The following is a 20,011-nucleotide window of genomic DNA, read 5'->3' on the forward strand; positions in this document are numbered from 1 at the left end:
GAGCTGAAATTCATGAAAGGCCTATTGTGTGCTGCCGCAGGGGATGTGACTAGTGATGTGGGGGGCATGACCAGTGGTGTGGTGTGGTGGTGTGATCTGCATCATGGGTTGTATCAAGAGCCTTCCTTTAATTGCCCTGCCCCTACACACTTCCATCCTGCAGCTTGGCATATTTGCGTCAATCACGACTAGGGTGCACGTGTGCGTCTAAGTACAATCACCCATAGGAATACATGAGCAGCGTACTAAACCGCAGCTCAGCTGGTGAAATGTGATGTCATGTGGTGATATGGGGTATCATGTATTGAAATGTGGTGTCATGTGGTGACATGTGGGGATATGGGGTATCATGTATTGAAATGTGGTGTCATGTGGTGACATGTGGGGATATGGGGTATCATGTATTGAAATGTGGTGTCATGTGGTGACATGTGGGGATATGGGGTATCATGTATTGAAATGTGGTGTCATGTGGTGACATGTGGGGATATGGGGTATCATGTATTGAAATGTGGTGTCATGTGGTGACATGTGGGGATATGGGGTATCATGTATTGAAATGTGGTGTCATGTGGTGTCATGTGGTGACATGTGGGGATATGGGGTATCATGTATTGAAATGTGGTGTCATGTGGTGACATGTGGGGATATGGGGTATCATGTATTGAAATGTGGTGTCATGTGGTGACATGTGGGGATATGGGGTATCATGTATTGAAATGTGGTGTCATGTGGTGACATGTGGGGATATGGGGTATCATGTATTGAAATGTGGTGTCATGTGGTGAATTGTGGTGTTGTGGTGAAATGTGGCATCTTGGTGGTGACATGTGGGGATATGTGGTATCATGTGGTGTCTTAGAGGTGGCATTAGATGTACTTGGTGGTGGCACTGATTAATCTCCCCTACACAGCAACCGCAAACATATCCCTGTCCAAGAACCCATTACTGAAGCACTCCATCCACGTACATCCATTACCCCATCTCTCCCCAATTCATTATCAATCCCTCCTCCCAACACCCATTAGCACATTCATCCACCCACCCTTTCAGCTCCCATAAAGCTTCCCTCACAGCAGCACCCACACTACACTCACACAGCACCCATACTACGCTCACACAGCAGCACCCATACTACGTTCACACAGCACCCATACTACGCTCACACAGCACCCATACTACGCTCACACACATACTACGCTCACACAGCAGCACCCATACTACGCTCACACAGCACCCATACTACGCTCACACAGCAGCACCCATACTACGCTCAAACAGCACCCATACTACGCTCACACACATACTACGCTCACACAGCAGCACCCACTCTATGCTCACACAGCACCCATACTACGCTCACACAGCAGCACCCATACTACACTCACACAGCACCCATACTACGCTCACACAGCAGCACCCATACTACGCTCACACAGCAGCACCCATACTACGCTCACACAGCAGCACCCATACTACGCTCACACAGCACCCATACTACGCTCACACAGCAGCACCCACTCTACGCTCACACAGCACCCATACTACGCTCACACAGCAGCACCCATACTACGCTCACACAGCAGCACCCATACTACGCTCACACAGCAGCACCCATACTACGCTCACACAGCAGCACCCACTCTACGCTCACAGCAGCACTCATACTTCACTCACACAGCAGCACCCATACTACGCTCACACAGCAGCACCCATACTACGCTCACACAGCAGCACCCATACTACGCTCACACAGCAGCACCCACTCTACGCTCACACAGCAGCACCCATACTACGCTCACACAGCAGCACCCATACTACGCTCACACAGCAGCACCCATACTACGCTCACACAGCAGCACCCATACTACGCTCACAGCGGCACCCATACTACACTCACACAGCAGCACCCATACTACGCTCACACACCAGCACCCATACTACGCTCACAGCAGCACCCATACTACACTCACACAGCAGCACCCATACTACGCTCACACACCAGCACCCATACTACGCTCACACAGCGGCACCCATACTACACTCAATCAGCGGCACCCATACTACGCTCACACAGCGGCACCCATACTACGCTCACACAGCACCCATACTACACTCACACATCGGCACCCATACTACGCTCACACAGCACCCATACTACACTCACACCGGCACCCATACTACACTCACACCGGCACCCATACTACGCTCACACAGCACCCATACTACACAGCACCCATACTACTCTTACACAGCACCCACACTTCATTCACACAGCACCCATACTACACTCACACAGCAGCACCCATACTACACAGCACCCATACTACACTCACACATCGGCACCCATACTACACAGCACCCATACTACACTCACACAGCTGCACCCATACTACGCTCACACAGCACCCATACTACACTCACACATTGGCACCCATACTACTCTCACATAGCACCCATACTACATTCACACAGTGGCACCCATACTATGCTCACACAGCACTCATACTACAGTCACAAGTGGCACCCATACTACATTAACACAGCCCCAATTAGCTCCCCCCCCCCCCACCTAACACTCAGTAACCCAACAATTTCTACATCCCAATGCCCATTAACACATTCAGCCTCATACACACACACCTCATAAATCGATTCTGCTAATCATGGAGCATTTATAGAAGTTACCTGGCTGGCATCATGCAGCACATCACCAGCAGCTCCTTCCTCCTGTAGTATAGTGTGGGAGGCGGAGCTTGTGTGTGTCAGGCTCAGGACCCGAGTGAGGAGAGAGTGTCCGGACTCTGGAGGAAAGGGGAGGGTCGGCCACTGCACTGCCTGCACGGCTCTGTACTGCGCTGCCTGCTGATCTCACTAAACAGGTGAGAGTGTCGGACTTTAGGAGGCGGGGCCTGGAAGGAGGGGGTATGGTCTCAGCCGTGGACCAGTGTTTCTCATGTCAGGGGATGGGGGTGCGTGTGAGTGCGCGGCTCGTTTTGGTGTCACCCTATTGAAGGGTGACACCCGGGTGCGGGCCGCACCCCCCGCACCCACCTCATGACGCCACTGATATGATGGCTACTCAGCGTCTCTTGAGAGGAAGGAGGAGCAGCCCAGGGCGGGAAGACCACTGTGGAATGGCGCCCTGGCTGGAGGAGGGGCCGCTGGGGAAGCCCTTACCTCCCCTGTGCTAAATATCACCACTGATTCACCTGGCCAAGACCGCAGGAACCCACCTTACCTGTCCCCCATGTCTCCGGATGGAGTCCTGGGGCCGCCCTGCATCTTGCTAGTGAGAAGGTTGCAGTGGGAGAACCACTGAAAATCACCTGCCCACTCGTGGTATCGCTGCCTGGTGGGGGTAGAGAGACAGCACTGGCGTCCTCTGGACTGCCAGTAGCTGTCATCACATTGTAAAAGACAGAAAAAGTTAAACGCTTAGGCTGCAAACTACAGCCCCTGTTCAGTGTGTCCTGCTCCATGCTGAAACAAAAAAACAAACTGAAGTGCCTGAGCATGTGGTGAGGTATGAAGGGGGAGTAGCCCAGTGCATCCTGGGAGGCTTACAAGCTTATTGTTCAGTATCAGTCCTGGTCTCCACCAGCATCATACCCAAGGTTATTATTAACCGTGTTGAGACCATGGACCCCGAAGAAGAAAATTGGTTTATAGTGATATTTCAAAGTAATTGCTTTCATGAATTAGTGTCACATATATCTTCAATCTTCTAGTCAGCCATTCAGTCTATTTAAATGAAGAAAGTAGTCATTCTGCTGTTTGGTATCATTGTGTGCACCACACTGAGCATGGACCAAAGAAAGCAAAGAAGAGTCTGAGGAGATCAGAAAGAAAATTAGAGACAAGCGTGTTAAAGTTGCAAATATCATTAGGAAGTTGAAAATCGACCCCAGATTAAACAGATGGATAGTGAGAATGGGAGAAAAAAAAATTCAAAGAGATACAGATGTAACCACACTCATCATCGTGGCATGATGGTGCAACTAGTGTGGCTGCATCTATGATGCGTGCATGCATACACACGTGCATGCCAGACTGTAATGGTGCGAAAGCTGGCTGCAAGTAGTCACAGCCAGGCGCCATGCAGCAATCAGCTGGCTACATCAATGTAAGCTGAACTCCATGGTCTAGGTATGTCATTGCACCATCCAATGCTTTTTGAGCAACAGTGGGTTCCATGGAAGATACGAGGACTATACTTGTGAAGAAAAAAAAACCCATAAAAATAAGAATTTACTTACCGATAATTCTATTTCTCATAGTCCGTAGTGGATGCTGGGGACTCCGAAAGGACCATGGGGAATAGCGGCTCCGCAGGAGACTGGATAGCGGCTCCGCAGGAGACTGGGCACAAAGTAAAAGCTTTAGGACTAGCTGGTGTGCACTGGCTCCTCCCCCTATGACCCTCCTCCAAGCCTCAGTTAGGATACTGTGCCCGGACGAGCGTACACAATAAGGAAGGATTTTGAATCCCGGGTAAGACTCATACCAGCCACACCAATCACACCGTACAACTTGTGATCTGAACCCAGTTAACAGCATGATAACAGAAGGAGCCTCTGAAAAGATGGCTCACAACAACAATAACCCGATTTTTGTAACAATAACTATGTACAAGTAATGCAGACAATCCGCACTTGGGATGGGCGCCCAGCATCCACTACGGACTATGAGAAATAGAATTATCGGTAAGTAAATTCTTATTTTCTCTAACGTCCTAGTGGATGCTGGGGACTCCGAAAGGACCATGGGGATTATACCAAAGCTCCCAAACGGGCGGGAGAGTGCGGATGACTCTGCAGCACCGAATGAGAGAACTCCAGGTCCTCCTCAGCCAGGGTATCAAATTTGTAGAATTTAGCAAACGTGTTTGCCCCTGACCAAGTAGCTGCTCGGCAAAGTTGTAAAGCCGAGACCCCTCGGGCAGCCGCCCAAGAGGAGCCCACTTTCCGTGTGGAATGGGCTTTTACAGATTTTGGCTGTGGCAGGCCTGCCACAGAATGTGCAAGCTGAATTGTACTACAAATCCAACGAGCAATCGTCTGCTTAGAAGCAGGAGCACCCAGCTTGCTGGGTGCATACAGGATAAACAGCGAATCAGATTTTCTGACTCCAGCCGTCCTGGAAACATATATTTTCAGGGCCCTGACTACGCCCAGCAACTTGGAATCCTCCAAGTCCCTAGTAGCCGCAGGCACCACAATAGGCTGGTTTAAGTAAAATGCTGAAACCACCTTAGGAAGAAATTGAGGACGAGTCCTCAATTCTGCCCTGTCCGTATGAAAAATTAGGTAAGGGCTTTTATAGGATAAAGCCGCCAATTCTGAGACATGCCTGGCTGAAGCCAGGGCTAACTGATTTTAGGAATCCCAAAACTACATTGAGATCCCAAGGTGCCACTGGAGGCACAAAAGGAGGCTGTATATGCAGTACTCCCTTGACAAACGTCTGAACTTCAGGAACAGAAGCCAGTTCTTTTTGGAAGAATATTGACAGGGCCGAAATTTGAACCTTAATGGACCCTAATTTGAGGCCCATAGACAGTCCTGTTTGCAGGAAATGCAGGAAACGACCCAGTTGAAATTCCTCTGCAGGGGACGGTAACGCCACTTGTTTTGATAAGCGTGTGAGCACCTTATCTACGCTAGGGGGTGTTTCCCAACGCGTCCTAACCTCTGGTGGGAAAGGGTATAATGCCAATAATTTTTTAGAAATTAGCAGTTTTTTATCGGGGGAAACCCACGCTTCATCACACACCTCATTTAATTCATCTGATTCAGGAAAAACTATGGGTAGTTTTTTCACACCCCACATAATACCCTTTTTTGTGGTACTTGTAGTATCAGAAATGTTCAAAACCTCCTTCATTGCCGTGATCATGTAACGTGTGGCCCTACTGGAAAATACGTTTGTTTCCTCACCGTCGACACTGGAGTCAGTGTCCGTATCGACCTGAGGTAACGGGCGTTTTATAGCCCCTGACGGTGTTTGAGACGCCTGTACAGGTATTAACTGATTTGCCCGGCTGTCTCATGTCGTCAACAGTCTTTTGTAAAGTGCCGACACTATCACGTAATTCTTTCCATAAGACCATCCAGTCAGGTGTCGACTCCCTAGGGGTGACATCACTAACACAGGCAATTGCTCCGCCTCCTCACCATTTTCCTCCTCATACATGTCGACACAGCGTACCGACACACAGCACACACACAGGGAATGCTCTGATAGAGGACAGGACCCCACTAGCCCTTTGGGGAGACAGAGGGAGAGTTTGCCAGCACACACCAGAGCGCTATATATATACAGGGATAACCTTATATAAGTGTTTTTCCCTAATATAGCTGCTGTATATATTAATATGCCAATTTAGTGCCCCCCCCTCTCTTGTTTTACCCTGATTCTGTTGTGCAGGACTGCAGGGGAGAGTCAGGGAGCCTTCCTCCAACGGAGCTGTGAGGAAAAAATGGCGCTTGTGTGCTGAGGAGATAGGCTCCGCCCCTTTTTCGGCGGCCTTTCTCCCGCTTTTTTGTGGAAAACTGGCAGGGGTTAAATACATCCATATAGCCCAGGAGCTATATGTGATGTATTTTTAGCCATTTAAGGTATTTTCATTGAATCCCAGGGCGCCCCCCACCAGCGCCCTGCACCCTCAGTGACCGGAGTGTGAAGTGTGCTGAGAGCAATGGCGCACAGCTGCGGTGCTGCGCGCTACCTTATTGAAGACAGGACGTCTTCTGCCGCCGATTTTCCGGACCTCTTCACTCTTCTGGCTCTGTAAGGGGGCCGGCGGCGCGGCTCCGGGACCCATCCATGGCTGGGCCTGTGATCGTCCCTCTGGAGCTAATGTCCAGTAGCCTAAGAAGCCCAATCCACTCTGCACGCAGGTGAGTTCGCTTCTTCTCCCCTTAGTCCCTCGATGCAGTGAGCCTGTTGCCAGCAGGTCTCACTGAAAATAAAAAACCTATTTAAACTTTTACTCTAAGCAGCTCAGGAGAGCCACCTAGATTGCACCCTTCTCGTTCGGGCACAAAATCTTAACTGAGGCTTGGAGGAGGGTCATAGGGGGAGGAGCCAGTGCACACCAGCTAGTCCTAAAGCTTTTACTTTGTGCCCAGTCTCCTGCGGAGCCGCTATCCAGTCTCCTGCGGAGCCGCTATTCCCCATGGTCCTTTCGGAGTCCCCAGCATCCACTAGGACGTTAGAGAAAAAGGCAGTCCGGAATCTACTAAAATTAATACTGTCCCTCATTCAGATGTGGACGGAGTAGTGGCTGATGCAGCAAAGTACCCCTGCTCAATATTTTGCGCATGCGCCGAACCCGTACCGTGCATGTGCAGTATGGGTCGGACATCAGTCGCACTACGTCATCAGACTAGTCAGTGATTGGCAGTCTGATGCCTTTTGGGGTGGGGAGGGAGAGGCGATGGCTTCAGTTTCTCCAAATGGAGGCGTGTTGCTACCGTTACAGGGGATTGATGAGGCCAGGATCTCCGCCAGAGGTAGGATTTGCGGCAGCCCAATGGTGCTGGGAAAAATCTGCTACTGCATCCTGTAATGCAGAATGAGGTGACACACCTCCTGCTGTATTACCATATTAGTGCTATCGCTGCTACTTCCGTATAAGCAGCAGCGATAGTCCCTCCAACCACATCTGAATGAGGACCATTGTCAAGCCACAATGCTTCTGGGAGAATGTCCTATGGTTAGATGAATCAAAACTGGATCTTTTTGGCAAGTCACATCAGCTCTATGTTCACAAACAAAAGTATGAAGCTTTTAAAGTAAATAACACAATACCTACTGCTAAACATGGAGGGGGCCAGTTATGTTTTTGGGCTGCTTTGCAACGTCTGACAAGGGGTGCTTTTAATCTGTGCTGGGCACAATGAAAACTGAAGACTATAAAGGTATTCTGGAACAAAACATACTGCGGTCTGTCTCAGCCCCAGGTCATGGGTCCAATAATTGGTTGTAACAAGACATTAGACTATTCTGAAGCGGCATATATGGAATAAACAACGGTGGATGCTTTTGTCACTTTCAAGTTCATTGAGAGAAAAATATGGGTTCTTCTATTTTGTGGTAGGGTTCCAACAAATTTGTCTACGTTTGTAAGTGAAACACTTGAAACAAAAAGTGTATTCAATATTATATATCCAAATACCCATGCTGTTTCAGTCACAGAGCATTGTTGTCATAACCACAGTTATTGCAAGATTTATTGACATATAATGATGTGCCACAGCACTAAAACAGCCCCATCATGTATTGCTCAATATGATAGAGCAGCCCTCTTACAACATGCACCGCACAACTCAAGTGCTGCTTCCCTATAGATTGTAAGCTTGTGAGCAGGGCCTTCCTACCTCTGTGACTGTCTGTTATTACCCAGTTTTGTGTTATCACTGTTTTTTTACAATTGGAAAGTGCAGCAGAATTTGCTGTGCTATATAAGAAACTGTTCATAAATAAATAAATAAATATGCACCCCACCCTCCGTCCCACATGCACCATAGAGCCCAATTATTGCTTAATGAAGAACCCCCTCCCCTACCAACAACATGCACCATGCAGTCCAATTGTTCCTTTATATGACCCACATCCCCTTCTACACCATGTGCCACACACAGCTCATTACTGCTTAATATGCAGCAACTGCAATCGCCGGCCTTCCCTACAGATGTTCGGACCTGAGAGAAGAAGTGCAGTGATGAGTCACTGAGGACTGATACCTGAGTACAACTCCCCTGGACTCAACCATCCCAGAGGCTACAGGGAGCTGCTGCGTATAGCTCCCGTCACGGTCAGAGCACACACACACAAAAATCAGCGCTGCAGCTGCGGCAAAGTATCGGTGGGCTTGGGGGTGGTTTGTATATGTACTCAGAACATGCGCCACTGAAGGTAGTGAAAAGATGTTCTCTGTGTAAGATCTTTAACTAGCATATTAAACAAATACCCAAAATATAAGATGGGCTTGCCTACACTATTGGGAGTGTGTAAGTGTACATACTAGAAATGTATTAGGATTCCTCCACTGTATAGCCTATTTCTCTAAACAGCCACAAGTGGGCGCCCTGAGTGTAATAGGTGCCATATTATTTGTAACTAGTGTGCAAGATGTAAAAACACACATTTAATGACATCAGTTGTGCTCACATGCATATGCTTGGCACACGCTTGGTAAAGTCTCTCATTATAAAGGCACATCACAGTGAGCCCCCTCTGCTGCACTTACCAAGAAAGTGGCATGCACGCAGGTCTTGGTGGCCATGCCACTGGATTCCAGGACATCAGGCGTCATAAGAGGAGTGGATGAGAGAGGACGTCCTCCTCGCAACCAGTCACTCTCCTTTAGTTCACCAAGACTCAGTCGACAAGAAGGATCTACAGTCAGCAGGCCTGGAAGAAAGAACCAAGCCAGTTAGAGGAAAGACTTATTGCCCTTTAACATTCACTAAATGAAAAATCTACTGTTTTCTCAGCAAGGCTGTTGTTGTTTTCAGTTTAAACTATTATCCTTCATTTGTAAATGGTAACCTAATAAATAATTCACACTCTCCTCATACAGCGATGCTTGAGGAAGTGAACAAAGACACCCAGAACGAACATTATTTACATTACGTCACCATGAATGTTAGAACCATATCTCATGGAATCATAGAATTTTGACAGCAGATAAGAACCACTTGGACAATCTAGTCTGCTCTAAACACGAGAGTTGCTGTTTTTTTTGGGGGGTGGGGGGCAATTAACCTACTAGTATATTTTTGGATTGTGGGAGAAAACCAGAGTACACGGAGGAATTGCACCAACAGTTAATGCCGTGGTGGGAATTGAACCCAAGACCTCACTGCTGAGGCAGTAATGCTAACCATTACACCATCCGTACTGCCAGATTCGTAACAGTATAAAGCAGCAGAAGAGGTGTAGTAAGGATCACAGGTAGATACGACCCTACATGCATCACTTTCAGAAATTAGAAAAATATTTAATATGTCAGACATACAGTGATTTCTCTTGATGCTTAATGCTAGGATTGAGTCTGGACGAAAGGTTTTCTTACACATAATACGTCAATTGCAGTGTGGTACAAAAGCCAAGCAAAATGAAACCATATTGAAACAAATGTTTGCTGCCTACAAACTACATGCTCATATGTAGCGCTCTGCACTCCAGCCTGTGGACAATAGGCAGGAGCGGTTCTAGGCACAGGCAAGCAGGGCGGGAGCCCAGGGCCGCAGTCATCCCGCAGACGTCTCTCCCATAGAGAGAAGCAGGCGGCCAGAAACTGAAGGCAGCGCAGCAGCAGTCGGGAAGCAGGAGCGGGGCTGGTGAGTATTGGGTGGTTTGTTTGTTTTTTGTGTTTGTAAGCGGCGCTACTGGGGGCACAACAACATCTACAGGGGGCACAACTACTGGGGGCAAATATACTGGGGGCACAACTACTGGGAAAAATATACGTTATGGTAAGAACTTACCGTTGATAACGGTATTTCTCCTAAGTCCACAGGTATCCACAGGATAACATTGGGATATGATGGAGTGACAGCGGATTGGCACCAAACGATCACAAGCTTTCAGGCCTCCCAGAATGCACCGGGCTCGTCCATATAATCCCGCCCACTGAGTCAATAAAATCAGTTGTTTCCAAAGCATATAGGCAGGAGCATTATGTAGAACCCTATTCAGGCGAAAAACCCACATGCACACTCTTCCATGCAAGAGGGAAGAGTTTAGTGAGTATACAAATTCTCAAATCAGGTGCGTCAGGGTGGGATCCCTGTGGAAACCTGTGGACTTAGGAGAAATACCGTTATCAACGGTATGTTCTTACCATAACGTATATTTCTCTGGCAGGGTCCACAAGTTATCCACAGGATAACATTGGGATTTCCCAAAGCAATTTTTAGTGGTGGGGACGCTCCTGATTAATAGGAGAACCTTACACCCGAATTGAGCATCATGAGAGGCAAAGATATCCCAGGCATAATGTTTGATTGAATGTGTTTATTGGAAGCCATGTGGCTACCTAACCTATCTGTTCTGCTCAAGCACAATATTGTGCTACCCATGAAAGACCTTCCTTGCATGAAAAGTAAGCAGAGACATTAGCCGGGACAGGGAGATCAGCTTAAGAATATGCTTCTGAAATCGTCATTCGAAGCCATCTTGCTAGCGTCTGTTTAGTAACAGGCCATCTCCTCTTGTGAAAACCGTAGAGGATAAAGAGAGAATTTGTCTTTCTAATGGCACTGGTACAATCCATGTAGGAACTTAATGCCCGGACTACGTCCAGCGACGCATCTTCCGCAGAAAATCCTGGTTCCTGAAAAACCGGGACTATATTATCTTCATTAAGGTGGAATATAGATCACCCCTTAGGAAGATACCCAGACCTAGTTATGAGAACTACTTTATCTGGATAACATCAGAAAAAGGAGATTAGCATGAAAGTGCTCCTAAATCTGACTCTCTTCTAACTGATGCCATAGTCAGCCGAACGAGAACTTTAGCTGTCAACACTTTAAAATCCACTTCACTTAGTGGTTTAAACAGAGCAACTTGACAGGCTTTGAGAACTAGATTTAGATTCCCTGACTCTGTAGTAGGAAAAAGGGAAGGTTGAGTGCGCAGCACTTCCTGGGAAAAAATGCACACATTCTGCATATCTGGCATTTTTCTTTCGGAACCTCACAGTCCAATGCTGACACTTGTATTTCCAATGAAGCCACCGCTAAACCTTTATTTATTCCTGTTTAAAGGAATGGCAAAAACCCTGGAAACTCGGCAAGATTTCATACCTCTTTCATTGTACCAATGCATATAAGCTAACCATATTTGGTAATAAATACGAGTTAAGGAAGTTTTTCCTTGCTCGGAGCCTTTGTGAGAATCCTCTGGACCTCAGTATATAGATTTCAAAAGCCATGCCATCAAAACAGTTGATCCAGATATCTGTGATAATCAAGGACCCTGTCTTAGTCTGGGCGTAGAGGAAACAGAAAAGGTATTCAACATTTTCTGCATATCTGTGTACCAACACCTTCTGGGCCAAGCCGGGGCTTATTAGGATCCCGGCATCTTTATTGTGTTTTCCTCATTATCCTGAGTAACAGAACAATTTGAGAAACACATAAGAGAAATAAAATTCCCATTAAAAAGATATCCACAAAGATCACTTCTTTTGTTCCTGACCCCATTATGGCTTTTGTTGTTCAGATGGGACTTCATGAGAATTATCTCAGGCCAAGCCAATTTGTCTACCAGAGTCTGAAATGACTTTAGGGTGCAAGCCCATTCATTTACCTGAATGGCGTGTAGACTGAGAAATCAGCTCATCAGTTTAGGACTCCCGGAACAAATCCTGAGGACAAGGCTGGAAGATGGAGTTCTGCACATTTTAGTATGTGATTTACCTCCTTCCTCGCTATTTATCCGCGTGTTCCTGTCTGAAAGTTAAGGTACACAACTGTCCTTATCTTGTCCTTGCGGATCTGGACCGATCTTCCTTTAGGAATGTCTCGTGCCTGAATCAGGACCCAGCATATGGCCTGAAGTGCTAACATAATTATTGGCAGGCATGTTTTTTCTGTGGTCCATAATCCCCGGAATCATGTGTTTCTAAAAAAATGGCCTCAATAGCCGAGACGACTTGTATTTGTTGTCAAGATTTCTCCACCTGATATCCAAAAAGAAAAAGGTATCTACTCATCTAGATGGAATGTCTGTGGCCCCCAGGCTACTTCTTACCTTTTTTTGCCAGTACCACGTACTCGTTTGTGTACTGTCCATCTGGCCCATCTACCCCACCTGGTATTCACCGACGGTCTTGCGCTCGGAGATTTTAACCAGGTACAACACTGCTTAACTTCCAACCTCATTGAGATTGGACATATCCAGTGTGATGCGGCCTTAGATGGAGGAGATGCTGAAAAAGTCTTGAGTGGAATTATGCCCACTCCATCATGTGTACTGTTAACACCTTCAAACCCATCATTCGCATTGCTGCGTGAATTGATATTGTTTGACCTTGTAACCACTCTCCTAACTTTGCCTTGGATATCTTGTTCCGAGGTAACTACTTTCTGCAAACTCGAATTCAGTATAGTCCCACCGTGAGTTATGTTACGGAACCAGAGATGATCCCATTTACGAACCACCTGTGCCTCTGCAGACAAGTTATTTGTATGATGTATATGACACAGAACCTTTCCTGCATTTGTGTCGGATAGGAAGGTGGTTAAGGTATGGCAATTTTTCTTATCTCTACTAACAGAGATAAATTGCCATAATCATTTTGGTACTCTGGGGCCGCGGCTAACCAAAAGGGTAAAGCCTAACTGAATTTTGCTGAAGGATGGTTACCTTGAGATAACACTGAATGACAGTGTTATAGGAGCCTGAAGGTAAAATTCCTGACTTATCCAGGAATACCATGTATTATATTGGCTCCTCACCCAACTCTGGAGTTGCCTCCACGTGAACCGTTTTACCAAAATTTCTCTGTTTTTGAAATTGATATTGGGGCGAGGGATTTTTGACCCAGGTGGGAATAAACCCTCCATTGTGCATGGGTTTCATGCCAATCCCTCGCCTATGTCTCTACCCGAGACGGGCTGAAACCGAATATCTTTTAAGAAAATGGTTCCAGAAGGGAAAGTATAACCCTAGAGATACCACTTCTTGCATCCAGGCATCTATTTGTAGACTGCTATCAATCTGTGCAAACTGAAGAAGTCGGCCCCCCATCCTTCTGGGATCCACCAGGAGACCTGCACCATTATACTGATGGCCTCTGGTTTGGAAGCTGGCCTGTGGTTGCCTTTGCTTTTTTGCCTTACCAGACTTATTGTATTAAGGCTGTTACGTTCCTTTATGAACGACAAGGCCAATTCAGACCCATATATTTGTGGGTTATATGTGGAAGGGAACGTGACCTTCTTGGAGTCTGTTTCCGACTCCGAGATAACTGTTAATTCAAACAGAAAACTTCCAGCCAAGGCAAAAATTTCCAGAACCTTCTTTGATTCTAAATCAACTTCCCATGTACAGATGAAGGGTTTATGTTGTGCCTAGGCACAGAAACTATTCCGGATAACCGTGGACCCATCTGTATGAGAACCAAGCTGTTCTTGAACAGCGATTGTTATGCTGATGCCCTAGAACATTAGTGTCCATATGAGCTATATGGGATTCTTACTCCCTTGCAGGCGCTGAAACTGTTTTCCAGTACCTCAGCCCAATGTATTAGAGCACCTGGTATTTCAAGGTGGTTTCCCGTCCAAGAACTAACCAGGCCGAACACTGCTTAGCTTCCAAAATCTATTGAGATTGAGCCTATCCAGTGTGGTGTACCCGTAGACTACAAGGTGAAGTCCTGGCTGGCCTCATGACTGCCCCAGACAAAGACAATATGGTCTTATTCTTTTGATGGCAGAGGCCCTATAGATTTTAGCATTATCCAGTGATATGCATATCTATTTTTGGAGGCACTTCCCTATTTAAAACAGTCCCTATCTTGAAAAAGATATTGGAATCCCATTTATTGGGTATTCTACTTTATTGGGTGTGACCCAAAATCTTTTTCCAGAATTCTGCTCTCACGCAGAGACCCTTTTGGGACGTTTAAATAGAAGTGCCTTATTTTTACCCCAGGCTCTGCTGCCTCTATTGACAGACTAGCCTATTTTTGCTCTCATTTATTCAGCTTATTCATTTAGCTGATATCTTTTACCTGTTCTTCGTATGCTGAAGTAGAGTATATAGAGCTTTCATCGTCTGATGATTTTATGTGTAGCCTGTGTAAGTCGATGATCTATTTACATTCGGTTCATCAGCTTGTCTTATTGAAGACGCTGTTGGGGATATACCCCAATCAGTGAGCAGCATGTGTTAATATTGTAAGAATTAACATTTCAGCTAAACTGTACAAGGTCTGTGCAAACATTGTCCTCAATGGGTCTATCTATACCTGATGTAATCAGGAAATGTATTATGCTGAACAGCAAATCATTTTTACACATAACCATCCTGTACCAGATCATAGCGGATAATACAGTTTTTGCCGAACAACACCATATAATTGTTTTGCTGCCCTTAGATATGTTAAATTCTCTGCACTTTCACAGTGTACTACACAATTTTGTGACTATAATCACTTTCTCTAAAGTGATATGTGTGACCCTTCCCATGCATTAAGGATCAGAAGTATCAACCGACAATCATTATTATTAAGTCAGCATCACACTAGCAGTCAGTCACATATTTATTTATATATATATATATATATATATATATATATATATATATATATATATATATATATATATATATATATATATATATATATACTAGTTGTGGTGCCCGGCACTACTGGTCCTCCCATTCATCATTGCCTGGGTGCCCTCCGTGGCGGAATTGTCACAATCAGGAAAAAAGACGGCGTCACTCCAGGTCTTGTGCAAACAATAACAGTGTATTTGCAATAAACAAATCACATAGGTGCTTCAACGTTTCTGGGCCCGCAGCCCCTTTGTCAAGGCGTGATAGAGTGTAAGCTTAAATCGTCTTACCTTTAAAGCATGTGTTGTTCACCCGTGAAAGAAGATATCCCCCCCGCTTCCCGCCGCTCCGGGTACTTCCGGCGGATCGCGGAACTTACGTCACCCGCGCCACCTCTCTGTCTCCGGCGTCTCGTTGCTAAGCAGCACGCTGGGTCCGCGTCTCGGTTACCTTGGCAACTCCAGGCGCTCCCCACAGCGTGTCAGCGGCAGGGGCTGAAAAACATAGTGAAAGTGACAGTGTATGAGAAATCAAGTGCCTATACCATAAATGACATATTAAAAACATACAAGTTCCACCTCATAGACTGGACAATACTCTTGGACTATGATAAATTGTTAATAATAATAACAATGCAATTACTTATAAAACTTTCTATTAGAAGATCATGATCCCAGCCGTACAAGTGTATATATAGAGAACCCCGGATTCCATCACCCCAATGGTGTACCCAGTCCCGCAACCAGAGTTAAAAAGAGAGAACCTATCACCACCCATCATAATTGGATCTGAATATAATATTCAATTCTTATTAAGCGTGTTCCACAGGATCTCTTCGTTCAGGCCATACAGGTGTATGGTCCCTAGCTTGAAGATCCATCTTGCTTCCATCTTCAGTAACTTTCCATTTCTGTTGCCACCTCTCAGACTCTTAGGGACGTGGTCGATGATCATGTGTCTTAACTCGCTTATTGGGTGTTTCTTATTCACAAAATGTTGTGCCACTGGTTAGTCAGATCTCCCTACTTTGATGGCTGCAGAAATGGCTGATCTGTGGAGTGCCATTCTTTGTCTTAGATCTCTGATGGTTTTACCCACGTACCCCAGTCCACAGGGGCACGTGATGAGGGAGATGACATGAGTCGAAGTGCATGTCAGCACGTGTCGGATATTGAAAAACTGTTCCTTGCTAGGATGTTTAAATTTGGATCCAGTTACCATATATTTACAAGTTGTGCATCCTAGGCATTTGTAACACCCGGGTAGTTTGGATAGGAAGTTCACAGGGGGGTTATTGCCAAACCCAGTGATATCGGAATGTACTATAGTGTCTTTGATGTTTCTCCCCCTAGTGAAGCAACACATCGGTCTTTTTGACCTAAAACACTGCAATTTATCATCACTTGCCACTATGGGCCACAGTGCTTTTGTGGCTCTTTGGACCACTGGACTTGAAGTACAGAACTTGCTGGTCCATGGGATAACATCCTTAATACCTTTATTCACTTTGGTTAGCAGCGTGTCTCTTTCCAATGCTAGTACTTCCATTTTCTGTTCCCGGAGTTTCCCTCTATCATATCCCCGCCTAGAGAACCTCTCAACTACTTTATCCAGTTCCAATTCTAATGTACTACGGTCACTATGGATCCTTGCTGTTCGCATCAATTGGGATTTTGGTAATCCTTGAATGAGGGGTTTCGGATGGTGGCTATCTGCCCTAAGCAGGGTGTTTTTGTCGGTGGGCTTGGAGTATAAAGTTGTTATAATCTTGCAATCCCTTATACTTAAAGACACGTCAAGGTAGTTCATGCATGTCATATCACATTGGTAAGTGAATTTAATACAAGTTGCTTTAACGTTGATAACATCCATTACCGACTTAAATGACTCCACCCCCCCGGTCTACAGCATGAAAATATCGTCGATAAATCGACAATATAGCAGTATGTGTTGGGCGACTTCTCTCTTATCAAAGAACAGCTTTTGCTCCTCCTTAAACATGAAGACATTAGCGTATGCCGGTGCCACGCTACTGCCCATCGCACAACCCTTTTGTTGGAGGTAATATTTCCCGTCAAATAGGAAATAATTCCTGTGTAAAGTAAGATGTAGCAGATGCATAAAAAGGTCTTTGTCCACCGATGCAATGTCTTCATCCTCCAGAAATTCTCTCATAGCCTGTAATCCCCCATCGTGGGGGATGCTGGTGTACAGGCTACAAACGTCCAATACACACATCAGTGTATTTGGTGGTATCTGGCCTACTTCTTTAAGCCTTAACAAGAAGTCGGTAGTGTCCTTAATGTAGGACGGTTGTCGTACTACCAATGGTTGTATGGCGCAATCTAGATATTGTGAAATAGGCTGATACAGGGAGTCCCTGGCTGATATAATCGGTCTCCCGGGTGGATTCTTATTGTCCTTATGTATTTTAGGGGTCGTGAACAGGACTGGTACTACTGGGTACTTCTGTGTCAATGCCTCCATTGTTTTAGTGGTAATCAGACCTTTGCGTTTAGCTTCATCCAAGACTCTGTCCAATTCCAGTTTGTACTGTTGGGTTGGATCGCCTTCTAGAGACCGATATGTGTTGGTCTCTGCTAGCTGTTGGTATATTCCACCCCTGTAGTCTTCTGTATTTTGGATAACCAGGCCCCCTCCTTTATCCGCTTGGCGGAAGATCACATCTTCATAACTGCCCAATTCCTTGAGGGATTTCCTTTCCTCTTTGGACAGGTTGTTCCTTTGTTGGATCGGGGTATTTATATAACGTGTCACTGAACTGTCCAACAGGCGGGTAAAGGTTTTCAATGAGTTATTGGATGACTGTGGATCAAATGTAGAAGAAGACCGAGTTGTAAAGAACTTATCGAATACTGACGCGTTGGTTTGAGTATCTTTCTGGTCTTGGTAGTATTCTTGTAGTCTCAGCTTCCGCGAGAATCTGTGTAAATCTTGTTTCCATGTAAAGGCATCATGTCTGTTAGTCGGTATAAACGATAGTCCTTTGTTAAGGACTTTGATCTCAGATGGTGTGAAAGTTCTGGACGACAGATTGTATATTACATTTTGTTCTTCGCTGCACGGCTTCTGTAATCTCTTATTTTGGCCCCCTCTGCGGGTGGGCGCCCCCTTGGCTCCTTGGGCTTGGTTATTGTTCCCCCTAAAGGGCTACCACCTAGGGTTGTGTTGTCATCAGAGTCGGGTGCCGCGAATTCAATGTCACTGTTAGACGAGTAATTTGACTTATTGCCTCTGTCTTTTGTTCTCCTCCAGTCTCTCCTGAAGGTATTCCCACGTGGGCCTCCTTTATGTGTGTCACCCCCCCATCAGCCACTTGTAGACTTGATTATCATCATAGTCGTTTTTCACTGTGAGGTATTTATTTATTTTAAACTTCACCAACTCTTTCTTATATAAGTCACATTGTGACTGGAGTTTTTTCATCCAATCCTGGGAGGGGTTTTCTTGGAGGGCCGCCAGGTTTTCAACTTCAAAGGCACTGATTTTCTCCCTAGTGATTTTTAGTTCGCGTCCTACTTCTTCCACCACCAGTAATACCAAATCCAGACTACACTTATTGAGTATTGCCGTCCACTTGCGGCAAAACTCCGGGTTATACCTACCCAGTGTTGGTACATTTTTAATCCTAAAACCCCTAGGGATCATTTGTTCCCGATGGTATAGGGACAAGGAGATACCATGCATAAGAAAATCTGTTTCTTTCTTCCTTAGTTTCAGGGGCTGCTGGAAAATATCTTGTGCATCTATTCTGCTTCAGGGATTTTGTCTTTAAACAACAACCTTTCTGCATCACTTTCATCATAACTAAATGTGCCTATTTTGGATTGCGCTGTGGCTGGGTTCCCAGAGGTACTCCTGGAGTCACTGGGATGAGATACCTCCATGTCCACTGTCTGTTCCAGTCTGTTAGGTGAATATATGATAAAGTGCTATGTGCTTGGAAGTGCACTCGTAGGTCAGTGCAAAGTTAATTATTCAAATAAAGTGTCTGTGCGCCAGTGAATGAACATCACATCACTCGACTTGGTATACGTGTATCCAATTGTATGCTGATTAGATTCGGGGGCTCTTACGTGTGCCTTGGCTCGGGCTGGTTGCAGGGGATACTCCCTGGGTCCAAATGTACACTAGTTGTGGTGCCCGGCACTACTGGTCCTCCCATTCATCATTGCCTGGGTGCCCTCCGTGGTGGAATTGTCACAATCAGGAAAAAAGACGGCGTCACTCCAGGTCTTGTGCAAACAATAACAGTGTATTTGCAATAAACAAATAACATAGGTGCTCCAACGTTTCGGGGCCCGCAGCCCCTTTGTCAAGGCGTGATAGAGTGTAAGCTTAAATCGTCTTACCTTTAAAGCATGTGTTGTTCACCCGTGAAAGAAGACATCCCCCCCGCTTCCTGCCGCTTCGGGCGCCGGGGACTTCCGGCGGATCGCGGAACTTACGTCACCCGCGCCACCTCTCTGTCTCCGGCGTCTCGTTGCTAAGCAGCACGCCGGGTCCGCGTCTCGGTTACCTTGGCAACTCCAGGCGCTCCCCACAGCGTGTCAGCGGCAGGGGCTGAAAAACATAGTGAAAGTGACAGTGTATGAGAAATCAAGTGCCTATACCATAAATGACATATTAAAAACATACAAGTTCCACCTCATAGACTGGACAATACTCATTGGGGTGATGGAATCC

The 20,011-nt window shown here is 46.1% G+C and overlaps 1 protein-coding gene across 1 annotated transcript in view; it reads right to left on the minus strand.

Moving 5' to 3' along the window:
* The window catches only part of RPS6KA4 (ribosomal protein S6 kinase A4), a 170,412-nt gene that overhangs the window by 10,705 nt on the left and 139,696 nt on the right, over positions 1–20,011 (minus strand). The window contains exon 16 of the mRNA XM_063945014.1: positions 9,258–9,421. Within this exon, the coding sequence (XP_063801084.1) occupies positions 9,258–9,421 (164 nt within the window). The remainder of the gene's footprint in view (positions 1–9,257; positions 9,422–20,011) is intronic.

This window comes from Pseudophryne corroboree, chromosome 11, assembly GCF_028390025.1.
Source record: "Pseudophryne corroboree isolate aPseCor3 chromosome 11, aPseCor3.hap2, whole genome shotgun sequence".
Taxonomy (NCBI): Eukaryota; Metazoa; Chordata; class Amphibia; order Anura; family Myobatrachidae; genus Pseudophryne; species Pseudophryne corroboree.